This window comes from Stigmatopora nigra, chromosome 2 (assembly GCF_051989575.1).
Source record: "Stigmatopora nigra isolate UIUO_SnigA chromosome 2, RoL_Snig_1.1, whole genome shotgun sequence".
Classification (NCBI taxonomy): Eukaryota; Metazoa; Chordata; class Actinopteri; order Syngnathiformes; family Syngnathidae; genus Stigmatopora; species Stigmatopora nigra.
Genome location: NC_135509.1, coordinates 1,904,927 through 1,924,065, shown reverse-complemented (window position 1 = coordinate 1,924,065; position 19,139 = coordinate 1,904,927). Strand labels below are relative to the sequence as shown.

The 19,139-nt window shown below is 35.5% G+C and overlaps 1 protein-coding gene and 3 long non-coding RNA genes across 5 annotated transcripts in view; 3 read left to right on the top strand and 1 right to left on the bottom strand.

Annotated features, from left to right (window-relative positions):
* Positions 1–1,009: 1,009 nt before the first annotated feature.
* slc22a16 (solute carrier family 22 member 16) lies at positions 1,010–11,769 on the top strand. 2 transcript variants are annotated; one of them, XM_077710542.1, is made up of 9 exons: positions 1,010–1,161; positions 2,052–2,528; positions 2,598–2,715; positions 3,634–4,180; positions 5,396–5,523; positions 5,747–5,856; positions 5,927–6,026; positions 6,106–6,270; positions 11,710–11,769. In XM_077710542.1, the coding sequence occupies exons 1-9, from the start codon at positions 1,118–1,120 to the stop codon at positions 11,752–11,754; spliced, it is 1,734 nt and encodes a 577-aa protein (XP_077566668.1). In that variant the 5' UTR covers positions 1,010–1,117; the 3' UTR covers positions 11,755–11,769. The 2 variants fall into 2 exon arrangements, with proteins under 2 accessions (XP_077566668.1, XP_077566669.1); XM_077710543.1 differs by lacking the exon at positions 11,710–11,769 and adding an exon at positions 6,368–6,404.
* Positions 6,786–19,139, bottom strand: part of LOC144186374 (uncharacterized) — a 27,918-nt gene continuing 15,564 nt past the window's right edge. Inside the window, exon 5 of the long non-coding RNA XR_013324821.1 lies at positions 6,786–8,358. This is a non-coding gene — a long non-coding RNA (uncharacterized LOC144186374). The remainder of the gene's footprint in view (positions 8,359–19,139) is intronic.
* On the top strand, positions 13,500–14,640 carry LOC144186387 (uncharacterized). Its single transcript, XR_013324822.1, has 3 exons — positions 13,500–13,819; positions 13,895–13,988; positions 14,400–14,640. It is a non-coding gene; the product is annotated as an uncharacterized LOC144186387 (long non-coding RNA).
* LOC144192002 (uncharacterized) lies at positions 14,677–15,374 on the top strand. Its single transcript, XR_013325024.1, has 3 exons — positions 14,677–14,756; positions 14,821–15,038; positions 15,105–15,374. It is a non-coding gene; the product is annotated as an uncharacterized LOC144192002 (long non-coding RNA).

Here is a 19,139-nt window from a genome sequence, read left to right as displayed (position 1 = left end):
AAAATTGTTTGAATTAAGTGATTTAAAAAAATATTTTATAGCCTATTGCCACCAAGAGGCGAATTTTGAACATTACAATCCATCTATGCAGTATTTTAAATTCATTTTGTACTATAATAAATGCTGTATTACAGTAAATATTTTATATTTCATTATATTTCTATCAAAATAACAGTCATATAAAATGTAAACTTTTTTTAAAGACTAATCTTTGTTTTTTGCACATTTGGTTGATTTTTGTGTCACTTTTGTGGCTGACTTGAGTTTAATTTTGCCATTTTTTTCTGTCCTCGATTTAGAAAGGACGATTGGACGCCACCTCAATGGATGTCTATCATCTTGAGTCACATGAACGTTGTTTACGCTACGCACGTTTTGGTTGAATCTGCAAATCGACCACACGGTGAGTCAACCCAACTAAATGCAGCCCTTGCCAATGATTAACCAGGGCACTCGGATTGGTCGCCAGAGCAACGTCTGACACTAGTTATTTTTCTAATTTAGTGACTATTTTTTTATTCAGAATATTGCATGACAACAGGGACATGTCTAAGCTTTAATATGATTGGCCAAAATAATATTTGCTGCTTTGTAGAAGTCTTCAAGTCAATTGAATTTAAGGAGAAATTAATGTTTTTTCCTCCTTGTGGCAGCACTAGGCAATTACCACCATGTTAATTATTAATAAGCTTTTGTTTTGACCATGTTCATCGACATAGACGCTAATAGATGCTCTAATTTTTTAAAAAATGTTATTTTGAGGCATTATTAGTATGAAAGGTCAACTTAAAAAATTAAAAAAATATATAAATAGTGACAAATGGCAGTTTCTTAAATTTTTAATAGCTTTCAGACAGATTTTATCGTAATATTTCTAAATTGCCCCCCTAAAAAAATGTACAGTTGGTCTGAAAGTTAATTTTTATATTATTGCCTTTCCTTGGCTGTCTTGGCTACCTTAAAACATCTTGAAAACAGCCCCCACCGTTGCCATTTTGTGTCTTAGTGTGTGTGTATGTGGGTACGCAAAGCCCCCTCCCACTCCTAAGTTGACGTGTACCCACACCCACAAACACACACACACACACACACACATGCAGAACACAAGTGTCCCAAAATGACAGTCGAAAGGATATTTGATGAGCTGGGACATTTTAAAAGGTAAGTAAACTTGATCCCATATTTCGTACATTTAAATCTTTGCAAACCAAACTTTCCAAATATCCTAATCACCAAGTGAGTTTTTGAGTCAAAATATTAACCACATTTGTTTCTTTTTAAAAAATAATTGTGTGAATTGAACATTTAAATTTTTTTAAATCAAATATCTGCCTGTTTTTTAGTGTTTATTTCACTGTGCAAGCTTTCTGCTGGCCTCAAGTGAACTTTTAACTTTAAACACACACACAAATGCTCACACTTGATTCTAAAATGAACCACCTGATTGTTAATGTTTTATAGATTTTGAGCAACTTCTGGGGAATTATTATTGTTTATTTTTTGGTACAAAATCCAAATATATATTGATCATTTTGTTGTAATTATTATTATAACTTGTTTTGGTACAAAATCCAAATACAGATTTTTTTGGGAGTAATTATTATAACTTGGTTTTGGTACAAAATCCAAATATATATATATACATAGATTTTTTTGGGGTGTAATTATTAATATATCTATTTTAGTTTGGTGCTACAAAATCCAAATGTTTATTGATTTTGTTGTAATTATTATTATAATTGTTTTTATTTTTGGTACAAAATCCAAATATCCCATAATCAGGAAATTTCTTAGTTGCAGTAGCAATACAGACACAGTACACATTGTAGACCTAGCTAAAAAAACTGGAGCCACACACAAGTAAATTTAAAAAATACACAGAATCCAAAGATTTGAAATAAATGACCTTAAAACAATGCAAATCACCTCAAATATTTTTTTTGTAATTATTATTATATATAGAGAGAGATTTTTTTGGATGTATTTATTATTATATATTTTTTTGTTTTGCTACAAACTCAAAATCAATTTTTCTTGTTTTTTTTTGGCAGATTCCAAGCATGCGTATATTTTGCAGCCGTTTTCCAAGCGGCCGCCTGCGGCATCCACTACCTGGCATCCGTCTTCCTGGTAGAAACCCCCAACTTTGTATGCGGCGTCCCCGCCAACATCACCGACGTCCTCTTAGGCAACCTCAGTGGCGTCCTCCCAGAAGCCTTCTTACCCCACTTGACCTCCGACGCGGGTCCCTTAGTGGTGCGTACGGCCGGCGGGCAGCAATGGGAATTGAGCCGCTGTCAGCGGGCGCTGCGGATCGTCCCCGAAAACTTCCTCTACCACTCCACCGCCAATAAGACGCTGGAAAACTGCCAGGGACCTTTTCTTTACGATCGAAGCCAAGTGTATCAGAGTGTGGTGACCGACTGGGATTTGGTGTGCGACCGAGCCTGGTTGGCTAAATTGTGTCAGCCCACTTTTATGTTGGGGGTGCTGGTAGGCGCCCTGGTCTTTGGGGACATTGCCGATAGGTGAGTGGACCATCGAAAGCCTTTCGTTGACTTATGGAGGTTAATTGTTTGTTTTAAAATGTTTTTCAGAGTGGGTAGAGTGAGGATTCTCATGTTTACCAGCGTTTGTCAATTTGGACTGGGCGTCTGTGTGGCATTCTCCGCCAACTACTACTACTTTATGGCTTTCCGCTTCGTCCTGGCTATGGTGAGTCCATTTTTTTGCATTGGAATGGAGATTTTGGAGGTCTATCCAGCTGTTGTTTTTCACACAAAACCTAGATTTAGAGTGGCAAAGTCTGGCTGATGATTAATTTTAAAGTAAAATGCGACAAAAGCAGGAAAATACACTAGAGTGACCTATCTAGTACACAGGAGTTGCTGTTTTAGGATCAAATTTTTTCATCAAAAAACGACATAGTATAGTAAGGCTTTTTTTCGTTAAAAAACGACTTAGTATAGTAAGGCTTTTTTTTTTCAAAAAAACGACATAGTATAGTAAGGCTTTTTATCACCAAAAACGACATAGTATAGTAAAGCTTTTTTTCATTAAAAACGACATAGTAATTTAATTATGTTTTTAATCCAATATTTTTTCTTTGTTTTCAGTGCAAAAAGCATTTTGGAAAATCTAAAAAAAATAATATATAGATACTTTTTCGTTTTCCACTTGAATATTGAATACAATTAAAAAATAAATTAAAATAAAATTTCCTTTACAAAGAAAAAAAAGCTCAAATATTGCTTTAGATCTATAAAAATTGACTATTTATGGCTTTTAATCCAATTTAAAAACATCTAAATATTACAACCAACCCTGAGTTTGACACCCTTAATCTAGTCCATGGCTCTCAATAATTTTAAGAAATTACACAAATGCCCCACCAGAATTGTATTTTTATTTATATATACATTAGATTAGAAATTAATTTTATTTCATCCTATAATCAGGAAATGTCTTAGTTGCAGTAGCAATACAGACACAGTAGACATTGTAGACCTAGCTAAAAAAAACTGGAACATAATCATAACATAAATAAAAAATACACATAATCAAAAGATTTGAAATAAATGACCTTAAAACAATGCAAATCACCTCAAATAATTTTTATTGTATTTTCTTCAGGCATCCAGCGGCTACCTAGTAGTGGCCTTTGTCTACGTGACCGAATTCACGGGCCCCAAAGTACGAACGTGGACCTCCATGCACGTCCACGCCGCCTTCGCCGTGGGTGTCATGGTGGTGGCCCTGACGGGCTACCTGATCCGGGTGTGGTGGATCTACCAGTTGGTTCTTTCGCTCTGCACTTCGCCGTTCCTACTCTTCTGCTGGAAGCTTCCCGAGACGCCCTTCTACCTGGTGGCCAAGGGCAAGCACTTGGAAGCGCAGAAGTTGCTAGACCGCATGGCCCTGGTCAACGGACTGGAGCCCCGGCTGAAGGTGGAGCAGTTGCTGGACAAGGAGGAGCCCGATGGCCAGGCGCTGTTGGACAAGGAGGACCGGGAGGAAGCCAGGAAGCTGTCCATTCTGGATCTGTTTGGGAGCTGGAGGATGGCGGGACGCACCTGCACGGTCTGGGCCATCTGGTTCATCGGCAGTCTGGGCTACTACGTCTTCTCGCTGGGGTCCGTCAACCTGGGAGGGAACCAGTACGTCAACCTCTTCCTGGTCGGTAAGTACTCTCCTCATTCACCTTTTTAAACATTTTTATTTTTGATACACCCCCCCTAACTCTAACCTGTACACATTTAAAAATATACATATACAAACACATATACAAACACATATACATACACATATATACATACACATGTATACATACACATGTATACATACACATGTATACATACACATACATACATACATACACATACATACATACACATACATACATACACATACATACATACACATACATACATACACATACATACATACACATACATACATACACATACATACATACACATACATACACATACATACATACACATACATACACACACATACATACACACACATACACATATATACTTATATACATATACCTATCTACATATACACCCATACATTTACATATACTTATATACATATATACATACACATTTACATATATACATGTATACATACACATTTACATATATACATACACATTTACATATATACATATATACATACACATTTACATATATACATATCATTTACATATATACATATACATACACATTCACATATATACATACACATTCACATATATACATATCATTTACATATACATATTCATACACATTTACATATATACATACACATTTACATATATACATATCATTTACATATGCATATTCATACACATTTACATATATACATACACATTTACATATATACATATCATTTACATCTATACATATACATACACATTTACATATATACATATACATACACATTTACATATATACACATTTACATATATACATATACATACACATTTACATATATACATATACATACACATTTACATATATACATATACATACACATTTACATATATACATATACGTACACATTTACATATATACATACATACACATTTACATATATACATATACATACACATTTACATATACATATACATACACATTTACATGTATACATATACATTTACTTATATACACATACACATATACATGTAATTAAAATGTGATTGCATTCCACCAAATAAAATTATTTTTTGTACATCTTACCTCAACAATCAGTGTTAAATTAAAAAAGCCAACGTCTTTAGTACAGTAATCCCACACTACTACTACTCCCCCTCAGTGTGTGTGTCACGCGGTTGGTTATTTGTGGCCTCAGGTTAAAATAAAGTTGCTTGCTTGCTGGCTCGCAGGTGCGGTGGAGCTTCCCTCCTATCTGGTGGGCTGCTTTGGCATGGACCGCATTGGACGCAAGAAGACGTGCGCCCCCGCCCTGCTGCTGGCCGGCTTGGCTTGCATTCTCACCATGGTTCTCCCTTCCGTGAGTACTCGCTACGACACCACCAAAAATCCAGGGTCAGCTCTGGCAAGTGTATTTTTAGTGGAAAGGCTGACCAGAGAGAGGGTGGAAGGCCCAGGTGTCGCTGTCTATTTCTCCCCGGCACCCCCTGACCTCTTCACACTCAATCAAACACATCCGATAGCTATCAAGTGGCGCCACAGAAGTCCAATCCCGTTTTTGGCAGTGTCACCTTTCTTTTCAGGATATCGAGGCGCTGGCCATCGCCTTGGGGATGATTGGGAAGTTCGCCATCGCCATCGCTTTCGGACTGGTCTACCTGTACACGTGTGAGCTCTACCCCACCGTCATCAGGTACGTTGAGCCGTTTTACCCTCGTCCATTTGCCACCGACGCTCAAGTCTGTTTTTACCGGCTTTTTCAGGTCTCTGGCGGTGGGAACCGGCAGCATGATGTGCCGCGTGGGCAGCGTGGTGGCGCCGTTCTGCGTCTACCTGGCGGATGTCTGGGTCTACTTGCCTCAGGTGGGTTCCCCTTCAAATTCCAAGTGTAGCTGGCTTCTGTTGGACACTAGTAACCCCGTTTTTTTTTTTTGTTTATCAGCTGATCGTGGGGGTGCTGGCCTTCGTCATAGGCATCCTGACCTTGATGTTGCCCGAGACGCTTGGAAAGCCTCTGACGTCCACCCTAGAGGAGGCCGAGGCGCTGGGAACAAGTGACGAGAAGGAGGAAAGCCAGCAGGAAAAGCAACGTGGAATGAAAATGAAGGTTTGTGTCTAAAACAGGAGCATTTCTTCAAAATCTCCTTTTTTTAAGCTACTTTTTTTGTTTGGTGCTTAACCCATCTGACCCTTTTCTCCCCCAGACACTAAAGTTGATGAATAAAATTTAATACAACAATATTACAGTCCCATACCCTTTATTTTTACTCCCTTTTTGCTTCTGCACCTCAGGGTTAGGTTATTTTTTATTTGAAAGATACAAAATAAAGGTCTTGCAAAAGTAAAAATGACTTTTAATTTCCATAAGTGCATTAAAACGGCCAATTTGGGCCAACTTGCAGCAATTCATCAAATGTAATCAGGGTAGGAAACCAAATAAAAGTAGTTTTTCTTGACATTTTATCAGTCAGTCAGTAATACGTCGTCATTTTGTTGTTAAAAGTCACTTTATTTAAGAAAATAGCCTGACGTGGCCCTTAATGTCGCTAAAAATTCAGCCTTACTATATAAATGGTTGCAGTTGTCTGTCAAAATTTGCCCCAATGAGTCAGTAATACGTGGTGGTTTTGTTAAAAGTGACTTTATTTCAGAAAATAACCTTACAATACATGGTTGGTAATGACGTTAAAAATAGATCCTTACTATAAAAATGGTTGCAGTTTGCCCTAATCAACATGATCACATTTTTAAAATAAAAAAGCCTTACACCAACCTTATACATGGTTGTTTAATGTTACTATACTGTCGTTTTTAAAGAAAAATGCTGTTGTATTTTTGAAAATCAAGCCCTATTTTAATATACTACGTCAAAATTTTAGGGGAAAACAAGCCTTACTTTTATATACAAGGTTGTAATTTTAGGAAAATAGCCTTACTTTAATATAAAAGGTCGTGTTTTAATGAAAGAAACACTTCACTATGCTGTCGTATTTTTAAGAATAAAGCCTTACTATATCATGTTTAATTTTTAAGAATAAAGCCTTACTATAGTTTTATTTTTAAGAATAAAGCCTTACTTTAATATACTATGTGGTATTTTTAAGTATAGTCTTTAATATACTGTCGTATTTTAAAGAATAGTCTTAATTTACTATATTGTTGTATTTTTAAGAATAAATCCTTACCTTAATATACTATGTCGTATTTTTAGGAATAGTTATTTATATTATGTCGTATTTTTAAGAATAAAATCTTACTTTAATATACTATGTTGTATTTTTAAGTAGTCTTAGCTTAATAGACTATGTTGTATTTTTAAGAAAAAGGTTCTTTAATATATTATATTGTATTTTAAGGACTATAGTTTTATTTTAATATACTATGTCGTATTTTTAAGAAAAGTTTTACTTTAATGTACTGTTATATTTTTAAGAATAGTTTAATACTAAGTTATAATTTTAAAAATAAAGTATTACTTTAGTATATTATGTCGTATTTTTAAAAAGTCTTACTTTATTTACTATGTCGTATTTTTAAGAATAAAATCTAACTTTACTATGTTATATTTTAAGAATAGTTCTTATAATTTTAAAAATAAAGTATTACTTTTATATACTATGTCATATTTTTAAGAATAAAGCTTTATTTTAATATACTATGTCATACCTTTAATTATAAGGTTTTACTTTAATATTCTATGTTGTATTTTTAAGAAAAAGATTTACTTTAATATATTATATTGTATTTTAAGGAATTTAGTTTTACTTTAATATACTATATCATATTTTTAAGAATAAAGCTTTATTTTAATATACTATGTCATACCTTTAAGTATAAAGTTTTACTTTAGTATACTATGTCGTATTTTTAAGTATAAAACTTTATTTTAATATACTATGTCATACCTTTAAGTATAAAGTTTTACTTTAATATACTATGTTGTATTTTTAAGAAAAAGATTTACTTTAATATATTATATTGTATTTTAAGGAATATAGTTTAACTTTAATATACTATGTTTTATTTTAAAGAAAAATGTTTTACTTTACTATACTATCATCTCTTTAACAAAAGGTTTATAGTAATGTCAAAACAAACCCCCAAGATCCCCCCTTTTATTATTCAAATTCAAATAGTTGGTGGAAATCCGTCGTCTTGATGTGGACTCGAAATTCACCTGCGTTGCATCTCTGGTCTGAAAATAGAACAACAAAATCATATTTAATATCAAGCCCAGCGACAAGTGGGACGAGGCCGACGCCCCGCCCAGAACGCCCACACCAGAGGAGAGGATGAGGTAGATGGCGTCGGCCCCCGTCCCCGCCACTACCGTCCCCGACACTACCGTACCCGACCCTACCTTACCCGACACTACCGTACCCGACCCGACACTACCGTCCCCGACACTACCGTCCCCGACCCTACCGTACCCGACCCTACCTTACCCGACACTACCGTACCCGACCCTACCGTACCCGACCCTACCGTACCCGACCCTACCTTACCTGACACTACCGTACCCGACCCTACACGACCCGACACTACCGTACCCGACACTACCCGACCCTACATGACTCTACCCAAACGTACCCTACCCGATCCTACCGTAGCATACCCTACCGTACTCAAAACTACCGTACCCGACGCTGCCCGACCCTACATGACCCTACCCTACACCACCCTACTCGACCCTATTGTAACTGACCCTACCATACCCGACCATACTGTACTCGAACCAACCATACCCGACACTACCGTACCCGACCTTACCCGACATGACCCTACCCAACTCTACCATACCCAACTCTACCATACCCGTCCCTACCGTACCCGACCCTACCATACCAGGCCCTACCGTACCTAACACTACCCTAACCGACACTACTGTACCCGATACTACCCAACCCTACATGACTACACGACCCTACCCAACCATACCCTACATGACCCTACCCGAACCTACCGTAGCCGACCCTACCATACCCGACATTACCCAACCGTGCTTGACCCGACCCTAAATGACCCTACCCTACACCACCCGACCCTACTGTACTCACCCCAACCGTACCCGACCCTACCGTATCGACCCTACACAACATGACCCTACCCTACCCGATCGTAACGTACCTGACGCTACCGTACCCAACCCTACCAAACCCGACCACACCCGACCCTACCTATCGTACCGTAAGTACTTTGAATTCTGTAAATACTGTGCCTACTGTTTCTAGTGTGCGCTTTGTGGGCGCCTTGCTTACTGGTACTGTACTTGCCTTACTGGGTACCTGCTGGGTGCCTTTTCCGGGTGCCTTCTGGGTAGGTTGTGGGTACCTACTGAGTGCCTACCGGCTGCCTACCGACTGCCTACCGGGTGCCTTACTATACTAAGCCTTACTATACTATGTCGTTTTTTAACGAAAAAAAAGCCTTACTATACTGTCGTTTTTGGTGATAAAAAGCCTTACTATACTATGTCGTTTTTTAACGAAAAAAAGCCTTACTATACTATGTCGTTTTTGGTGATAAAAAGCCTTACTATACTATGTCGTTTTTGGTGATAAAAAGCCTTACTATACTATGTCGTTTTTTAACGAAAAAAAAGCCTTACTATACTGTCGTTTTTGGTGATGAAAAGCCTTACTATACTATGTCGTTTTTTAACGAAAAAAAGCCTTACTATACTATGTCGTTTTTGGTGATAAAAAGCCTTACTATACTATGTCGTTTTTGGTGATAAAAAGCCTTACTATACTATGTCGTTTTTTAACGAAAAAAAAAGCCCTTACTATACTGTCGTTTTTTAACGAAAAAAAGCCTTACTATACTATGTCGTTTTTTTTACAAAAAAAAGCCATACTATACTATGTCGTTTTTTTTTACAAAAAAAGCCTTACTATACTATGTCATTTTTTTACGAAAAAAAGTCTTACTATACTATGTCGTTTTTTTTACAAAAAAAGCCTTACTATACTATGTCGTTTTTTAACGAAAAAAAGCCTTACTATACTATGTCGTTTTTGGTGATAAAAAGCCTTACTATACTATGTCGTTTTTGGTGATAAAAAGCCTTACTATACTATGTCGTTTTTTTACGAAAAAAAGTCTTACTATACTATGTCGTTTTTTTTACAAAAAAAGCCATACTATACTATGTCGTTTTTTTTTACAAAAAAAGCCTTACTATACTATGTCATTTTTTTACGAAAAAAAGTCTTACTATACTATGTCGTTTTTTTTACAAAAAAAGCCTTACTATACTATGTTGTTTTTTTACAAAAAAAGCCTTACTATACTATGTCATTTTTTTACGAAAAAAAGCCTTACTATACTATGTCGTTTTTTTACGAAAAAAAGCCTTACAATACTGTCGTTTTTTTACGAAAAAAAGCCTTACTATACTATGTCGTTTTTTAATGAAAAAAAAGCCTTACTATACTGTCGTTTTTTTACGAAAAAAAGCCTTACTATACTATGTCGTTTTTTTACGAAAAAAAGTCTTACTATACTATGTTGTTATTTTACAAAAAAAGCCTTACTATATATACTATGTCAATTTGTTACGAAAAAAAGTCTTACTATACTATGTCGTTTTTTTTTACAAAAAAAGCCTTACTATACTATGTTGTTTTTTTACAAAAAAAGCCTTACTATACTATGTCATTTTTTTACGAAAAAAAGCCTTACTATACTGTCGTTTTTTTTACGAAAAAAGGCCTTACTATACTGTCGTTTTTTTACGAAAAAAGCCTTACTATACTATGTCGTTTTTTAATGAAAAAAAGGCTTACTATACTATGTCGTTTTTTTTTACGAAAAAAAGCCTTACTATACTATGTCGTTTTTTAACGAAAAAAAGCCTTACTATACTATGTCGTTTTTTTACGAAAAAAAGTCTTACTATACTATGTCGTTATTTTACAAAAAAAGCCTTACTATATATACTATGTCAATTTTTTACGAAAAAAAGTCTTACTATACTATGTCGTTTTTTTTTTACAAAAGAAGCCTTACTATACTATGTTGTTTTTTTACGAAAAAAAGCCTTACTATACTATGTCGTTTTTTTACGAAAAAAAAGCCTTACTATACTGTCGTTTTTTTACAAAAAAAGCCTTACTATACTATGTCGTTTTTTTACGAAAAAAAGCCTTACTATACTATGTCGTTTTTTAACGAAAAAAAGCCTTACTTTACTATATCGTTTTTTTTTACGAAAAAAAGCCTTACTATACTATGTCGTTTTTTAACGAAAAAAAGCCTTACTATACTATGTTGTTTTTTTTTTACAAAAAAAGCCTTACTATACTGTCATTTTTTTACGAAAAAAAGCCTTACTATATATACTACGTCGTTTTTAAGCCTTTGAGCTTGTGGTCAAGTGAATAAGTCATTGTACCATAAAGAACTAAGTATGATGTTGGAGTGAAAAGAGACCAGACAACACATTCTACTGCCTGAGTGGTGGCCCAGTGGCTAAGTCATCAGTCTGCTAACTCTTAGGTCGTGGGTTCAAATCCTAATGCTTGATTTTCCCACTATTATTCAGGTAAAGAAAGTAGACAAAACAACAAGTACTAAAGATGAATGTTGAAGAGTGGTGGCCCAGTGGGTAAGTCAAAAGTCTCCTTTCTCTTTGGTCCTGGGTTCAAATCCTAGTGTTTCTAATGTTTTTTTCACTAAGTCATCAGGTAAATGAAAAAGGTAAAAGTACAAGTACTACTGCTTTCTCCCACAGGGTGGTGGCCCAGTGGCTAAGTCATCAGTTTGCCAACTCTTTGGTCCCTGGTTCAATCCCCATGTCAGGCAAAGATTTTCCCACAATTGTTCAGGTAAAAGTATAAGTATTAATGTCTAAGTGCTTAACTGAATAAGTATTCAGTGGTGGATGAAACATTTTGTCAAAAAATGACTAAGTGTTTCACCCCCATTTCCTTGGATGTAACGTTTCAACACCCTTGTATAAGTGGGGCACGAGTTGGTGTTGTGGGTTGCACACTCGCCTTTGCACCGAGAGAACGTGAGTTCGCTTCCCGGTGTCGGCGGTTCACTGACCAAGCAAGCGGTCGAGGGTCGGCCGAAGGCCGACCCGAGAACGCCTTTCGCACATACAGGTCTATCAAGTGTCTTCCGAACTGCCGAAGGCAGTTCGGAATATAACCTTTTGCTGAAAAGTATGACTAAGTGTTTAATATAAATTAAAAAGTTTTTTCTTTTTTTTTTTCCCTTCTCCTTATTCCATTGACCAATTCTTCTTTCCAAGTATTTTCAGCCAAACGACGGCAGCGGGAATCGAACCCAGGTCTCCCACACGGGAGTCCAGTGTTCTAACCTCTGCGCCAACCAAGTGACTACACTTTTCTTTGTAATCATTTGAGTTTTGTTGAGTACAAGTCCACAGAAACAACTAAGTGAAAAAGTGTCTCGACCGGGAATTGAACCAAGGTCTCCCAGACGGGAGTCCTGTGTTCTAACCTCTGCGCCAGCCAAGTGACTACACTTTTCTTTGTAATCATTTGAGTTTTGTTGAGTACAAGTCCACAGAAACAACTAAGTGAATAAGTGTCTCGACCGGGAATCGAACCAAGGTCTCCCAGACCGGAGTCCAGTGATCTAACCTCTGCGCCAGCCAAGTGAGTACACTTTTCTTTGTAAACTTTTGAGTTTTGTTGAGTACAAGTCCACAGAAACAACTAAGTGAAAAAGTGTCTCAACCGGGAATCGAACAAAGGTCTCCCAGACCGGAGTCCAGTGATCTAACCTCTGCGCTAGCCAAGTGAGTACACTTTTCTTTGTAAACTTTTGAGTTTTGTTGAGTACAAGTCCACAGAAACAACTAAGTGAAAAAGTGTCTCAACCGGGAATCGAACCAAGGTCTCCCAGACCGGAGTCCAGTGATCTAACCTCTACGCCAGCCAAGTGAGTACACTTTTCTTTGTAAACTTTTGAGATTTGTTGAGTATAAGTCCACAGAAACAACTAAGTGAAAAAGTGTCTCAACCGGGAATCGAACCAAGGTCTCCCAGACCGGAGTCCAGTGATCTAACCTCTGCGCCAGCCAAGTGAGTACGCTTTTCTTTGTAAACTTTTGAGATTTGTTGAGTATAAGTCCACAGAAACAACTAAGTGAAAAAGTGTCTCAACCGGGAATTGAACCAAGGTCTCCCAGACCGGAGTCCAGTGATCTAACCTCTGCGCCAGCCAAGTGACTACACTTCCCTTAGTCGTCATTTGAGTATCTGCAGGAGAAGTCCACAGAAATGACTAAGTGAAAAAGTGTCCGAACCGGGATTTGAACCAAGGTCTCCCCGACGAAAGTCCAGTGAACTAACCTCTGCGCCACCAAGTGTCCACAGTTTCCTTAGCAATCATTTGAGTATCTGGAGGAGAAGTCCACAGAAATGACTAAGTGAAAAAGCGTCTCGACCGGGAATCAAACCAAGGTCTCCCAGACCAGAGTCCAGTGCTCTAACCTCTGCGCCAGCCAAGTGACTACACTTTTCTTTGGAATCATTTGAGTTTCTTCAGAAGTAGTCCACAGAAATGACTAAGTGAAAAAGTGTCTGAACCGGGATTCGAACCAAGGTCTCCCCGACGAAAGTCCAGTGAACTAACCTCTTCTCCACCAAGTGACTACAGGGTTCAAAACCCATTTGAAGGTAAGTATAAAGTACTAAGTATGATCTGGGAGTGAAAAGGGACAAAATGACAAGTACTACTGCTTTCTCCCACAGGGTGGTGGCCCAGTGGTTAAGTCATCAGTTTGCCAACTCTTTGGTCCCTGGTTCAATTCCCAGTGCAGGCAAAGATTTTCCCACAATTGTTCAGGTAAAAGTATAAGTATTAATGTCTAAGTGTTTATGTGTATAAGTATTCAGTGGTGGATGAAGCATTTTGTCCAAAAAATGACTAAGTGTTTCATCCCATTTCCTTGGATGTAACGTTTCAACACCCTTGTATAAGTGGGGCACGAGTTGGTGTTGTGGGTTGCACACTCGCCTTTGCACCGAGAGAACGTGAGTTCGCTTCCCGGTGTCGGCGGTTCACTGACCAAGCAAGCGGTCGAGGGTCGGCCGAAGGCCGACCCGAGAACGCCTTTCGCACATACAGGTCCCTTCAAGTGTCTTCCGAACTGCCGAAGGCAGTTCGGAATACAACCTTTTGCTGAAAAGTATGACTAAGTGTTTAATATAAATTAAAAAGTTTTTCTTTTTTTTTTCTTCTTGTTCCATTTTCCAGACCACATGGTGTCCCGATCAGCCAAAGGACGACAGTGGGAATCAAACTCAGGTCTCCCAGACGGGAGTCCTGTGAACTAACCTCTGCGCCAACCAAGTGACTACACTTTTATTTGTAATCATTTGAGTTTTGTTGAGTACATGTCCACAGAAACAACTAAGTGAAAAAGTGTCTCAACCGGGAATCGAACCAAGGTCTCCCAGACGGGAGTCCTGTGATCTAACCTCTGCGCCATCCAGGTGACTACACTTTTATTTGTAATCATTTGAGTTTTGTTGAGTACATGTCCACAGAAACAACTAAGTGAAAAAGTGTCACGACCTGGAATCGAACCCATGTCTCCCAGACAGGAGACAGGTGAGTTAACCACTACCCCACCAAGTGACACCAGTTCTCATTGTAATCATTTTAGTTTCTTTAGAAGTTGTCCACAGAAACAACTAAGTGAAAAAGAGTCTCACCCGGAAATCGAACCCAGGTCTCCCAGACGGGAGTCCAGTGATCTAACCTCTGCGCCAGCCAAGTGACTCCACTTTTCTTTGGAATCATTTGAGTTTCTTGAAAAGAAGTCCACAGAAACAACTAAGGTGAAAAAGACACAACCGGGATTCGAACCCAGGTCTCCCCGACGAGAGACAGGTGAGTTACCCACTATGCCACCAAGTGACCACAGTTTCCTTTGTAATCATTTAAGTGTTTTGACAGAAAGTCCACAGAAACAACTAAGTGAAAATGTTTCCTGACTGGGATTCAAACCCAGGCTGCCCACATGGGAGACGGGAGAGTTAACCTCTGCACCACTTTACCCTCAAGCAAAGATGCGCAATATGGAATATGAATGAACAATTTTCTATTCAAAAAGAAAATCACCTAACTATACTATGAAAAAGCCTTACTATACTATGTCGTTTTTTTTCAGAAAAAAGCCTTACTATACTATGTCATTTTTTGATGAAAAAAGCCTTACTATAGTATGTTGTTTTTTTTGAAGAAAAAAGCCATACTATACTATGTCGTTTTTTGATGAAAAAAGCGTTACTATACTATGTCGTTTTTTTCAGAAAAAAGCCTTACTATACTATGTCGTTTTTTGATGAAAAAAGCCTTACTATAGTATGTCGTTTTTTGATGAAAAAAAGCCTTACTATAGTATGTAGTTTTTTGATGAAAAAAGCCTTACTATAGTATGTCGTTTTTTTGAAGAAAAAAGCCATACTATACTATGTCGTTTTTTGATGAAAAAAGCGTTACTATACTATGTCGTTTTTTTCAGAAAAAAGCCTTACTATACTATGTCGTTTTTTTTCAGAAAAAAGCCTTACTATACTATGTCGTTTTTTGATGAAAAAAGCCTTACTATAGTATGTCGTTTTTTGATGAAAAAAAGCCTTACTATAGTATGTAGTTTTTTGATGAAAAAAGCCTTACTATAGTATGTCGTTTTTTTGAAGAAAAAAGACATACTATACTATGTCGTTTTTTGATGAAAAAAGCCTTACTATAGTATGTCGTTTTTTTGAAGAAAAAAGACATACTATACTATGTCGTTTTTTGATGAAAAAAGCCTTACTATAGTATGTCGTTTTTTTTGAAGAAAAAAGCCATACTATACCATGTCATTTTTTGATGAAAAAAGCCTTACTATAGTATGTCGTTTTTTTGAAGAAAAAAGCCATTCTATACTATGTCGTTTTTTGATGAAAAAAGGCTTACTATAGTGTCGTTTTTTTGAAGAAAAAAGCCATACTATACTATGTCGTTTTTTGATGAAAAAAGCCTTACTATACTATGTTGTTTTTTTGAAGAAAAAAGCCATACTATACTATGTCGTTTTTTGATGAAAAAAGCCATACTATACTATGTCGTTTTTTTAAAGGAAAAAAGCCTTACTATAGTATGTCATTTTTTTAAAGAAAAAAGCCTTACTATAGTATGTCGTTTTTTTAAGAAAAAAGCCATACTATACTATGTCGTTTTTTGATGGAAAAAGCCATACTATACTATGTCGTTTTTTGATGAAAAAAGCCTTACTATAGTATGTCGTTTTTTTGAAGAAAAAAGCCTTACTATAGTATGTCGTTTTTTTTAAGAAAAAAGCAATACTATACTATGTCGTTTTTTGATGAAAAAAGCCTTACTATAGTATGTCGTTTTTTTGAAGAAAAAAGCCATACTATACTATGTCGTTTTTTGATGAAAAAAGCCTTACTATAGTATGTCGTTTTTTGAAGAAAAAAGCCATACTATACTATGTCGTTTTTTGATGAAAAAAGCCTTACTATACTATGTCGTTTTTTGATGAAAAAAGCCTTACTATAGTATGTCGTTTTTTTGAAGAAAAAAGCCTTACTATAGTATGTCGTTTTTTTTAAGAAAAAAGCCATACTATACTATGTCGTTTTTTGATGAAAAAAGCCTTACTATAGTATGTCGTTTTTTTGAAGAAAAAAGCCATACTATACTATGTCGTTTTTTGATGAAAAAAGCCTTACTATAGTATGTCGTTTTTTTGAAGAAAAAAGCCTTACTATAGTATGTCGTTTTTTGATGAAAAAAGCCTTACTATAGTATGTCGTTTTTTTGAAAAAAAAGCCATACTATACTATGTCGTTTTTTGATGAAAAAAGCCTTACTATAGTATGTCGTTTTTTGAAGAAAAAAGCCATACTATACTATGTCGTTTTTTGATGAAAAAAGCCTTACTATAGTATGTCGTTTTTTTTAAGAAAAAAGCCTTACTATACTATGTCGTTTTTTGATGAAAAAAGCCTGACTATAGTATGTCGTTTTTTTTAAGAAAAAAGCCATACTATACTATGTCGTTTTTTGATGAAAAAAGCCTTACTATACTATGTTGTTTTTTTGAAGAAAAAAGCCATACTATACTATGTCGTTTTTTGATGAAAAAAGCCTTACTATAGTATGTCATTTTTTTGAAGAAAAAAAGCCTTACTATACTATGTCGTTTTTTGATGAAAAAAGCCTTACTATAGTATGTCGTTTTTTTAAGAAAAAAGCCATACTATACTATGTCGTTTTTTGATGAAAAAAGCCTTACTATACTATGTCGTTTTTTGATGAAAAAAGCCTTACTATAGTATGTCGTTTTTTTGAAGAAAAAAGCCTTACTATAGTATGTCGTTTTTTTTAAGAAAAAAGCCATACTATACTATGTCGTTTTTTGATGAAAAAAGCCTTACTATAGTATGTCGTTTTTTTGAAGAAAAAAGCCATACTATACTATGTCGTTTTTTGATGAAAAAAGCCTTACTATAGTATGTCGTTTTTTTGAAAAAAAAGCCATACTATACTATGTCGTTTTTTGATGAAAAAAGCCTTACTATAGTATGTCGTTTTTTGAAGAAAAAAGCCATACTATACTATGTCGTTTTTTGATGAAAAAAGCCTTACTATAGTATGTCGTTTTTTTGAAGAAAAAAGCCATACTATACTATGTCGTTTTTTGATGAAAAAAGCCTTACTATACTATGTTGTTTTTTTTGAAGAAAAAAGCCATACTATACTATGTCGTTTTTTGATGAAAAAAGCCTTACTATAGTATGTCGTTTTTTTGAAGAAAAAAGCCATACTATACTATGTTGTTTTTTTAAAGGAAAAAAGCCTTACTATAGTATGTCGTTTTTTTGAAGAAAAAACCCATACTATACTATGTCGTTTTTTGATGAAAAAAGCCTTACTATAGTATGTCATTTTTTGAAGAAAAAAAGCCTTACTATACTATGTCGTTTTTTGATGAAAAAAGCCTTACTATAGTATGTTGTTTTTTTGAAGAAAAAAGCCTTACTATAGTATGTCGTTTTTTTGAAGAAAAAAGCCATACTATACTATGTCGTTTTTTGATGAAAAAAGCCGTACTATACTATGTTGTTTTTTTGAAGAAAAAAGCCATACTATACTATGTTGTTTTTTGATGAAAAAAGCCTTACTATAGTATGTCATTTTTTTGAAGAAAAAAGCCATACTATACTATGTCGTTTTTTGATGAAAAAAGCCTTACTATAGTATGTCATTTTTTTGAAGAAAAAAGCCTTACTATACTGTCGTTTTTTGATGAAAAAAGCCTTACTATAGTATGTCGTTTTTTTAAGAAAAAAGCCATACTATACTATGTCGTTTTTTGATGAAAAAAGCCATACTATACTATGTCGTTTTTTGATGAAAAAAGCCTTACTATAGTATGTCGTTTTTTTGAAGAAAAAAGCCTTACTATAGTATGTCATTTTTTTTAAGAAAAAAGCCATACTATACTATGTCGTTTTTTGATGAAAAAAGCTTTACTATACTATGTTGTTTTTTTGAAGAAAAAAGCCTTACTATAGTATGTCGTTTTTTGAAGAAAAAAGCCATACTATACTATGTTGTTTTTTTTGGTGAAAAAAGCCTTACTATAGTATGTCGTTTTTTTTTAAGAAAAAAGCCATACTATACTATGTCGTTTTTTTGAAGAAAAAAGCCTTACTATAGTATGTCGTTTTTTTGAAGAAAAAAGCTACTATACTATGTCGTTTTTTGATGAAAAAAGCCTTACTATACTATGTCGTTTTTTGAAGAAAAAAGCCTTACTATAGTATGTCGTTTTTTGATGAAAAAGCCTTACTATAGTATGTCGTTTTTTTGAAGAAAAAAGCCATACTATACTATGTCGTTTTTTGATGAAAAAAGCCTTATTATAGTATGTCGTTTTTTTGAAGAAAAAAGCCATACTATACTATGTCGTTT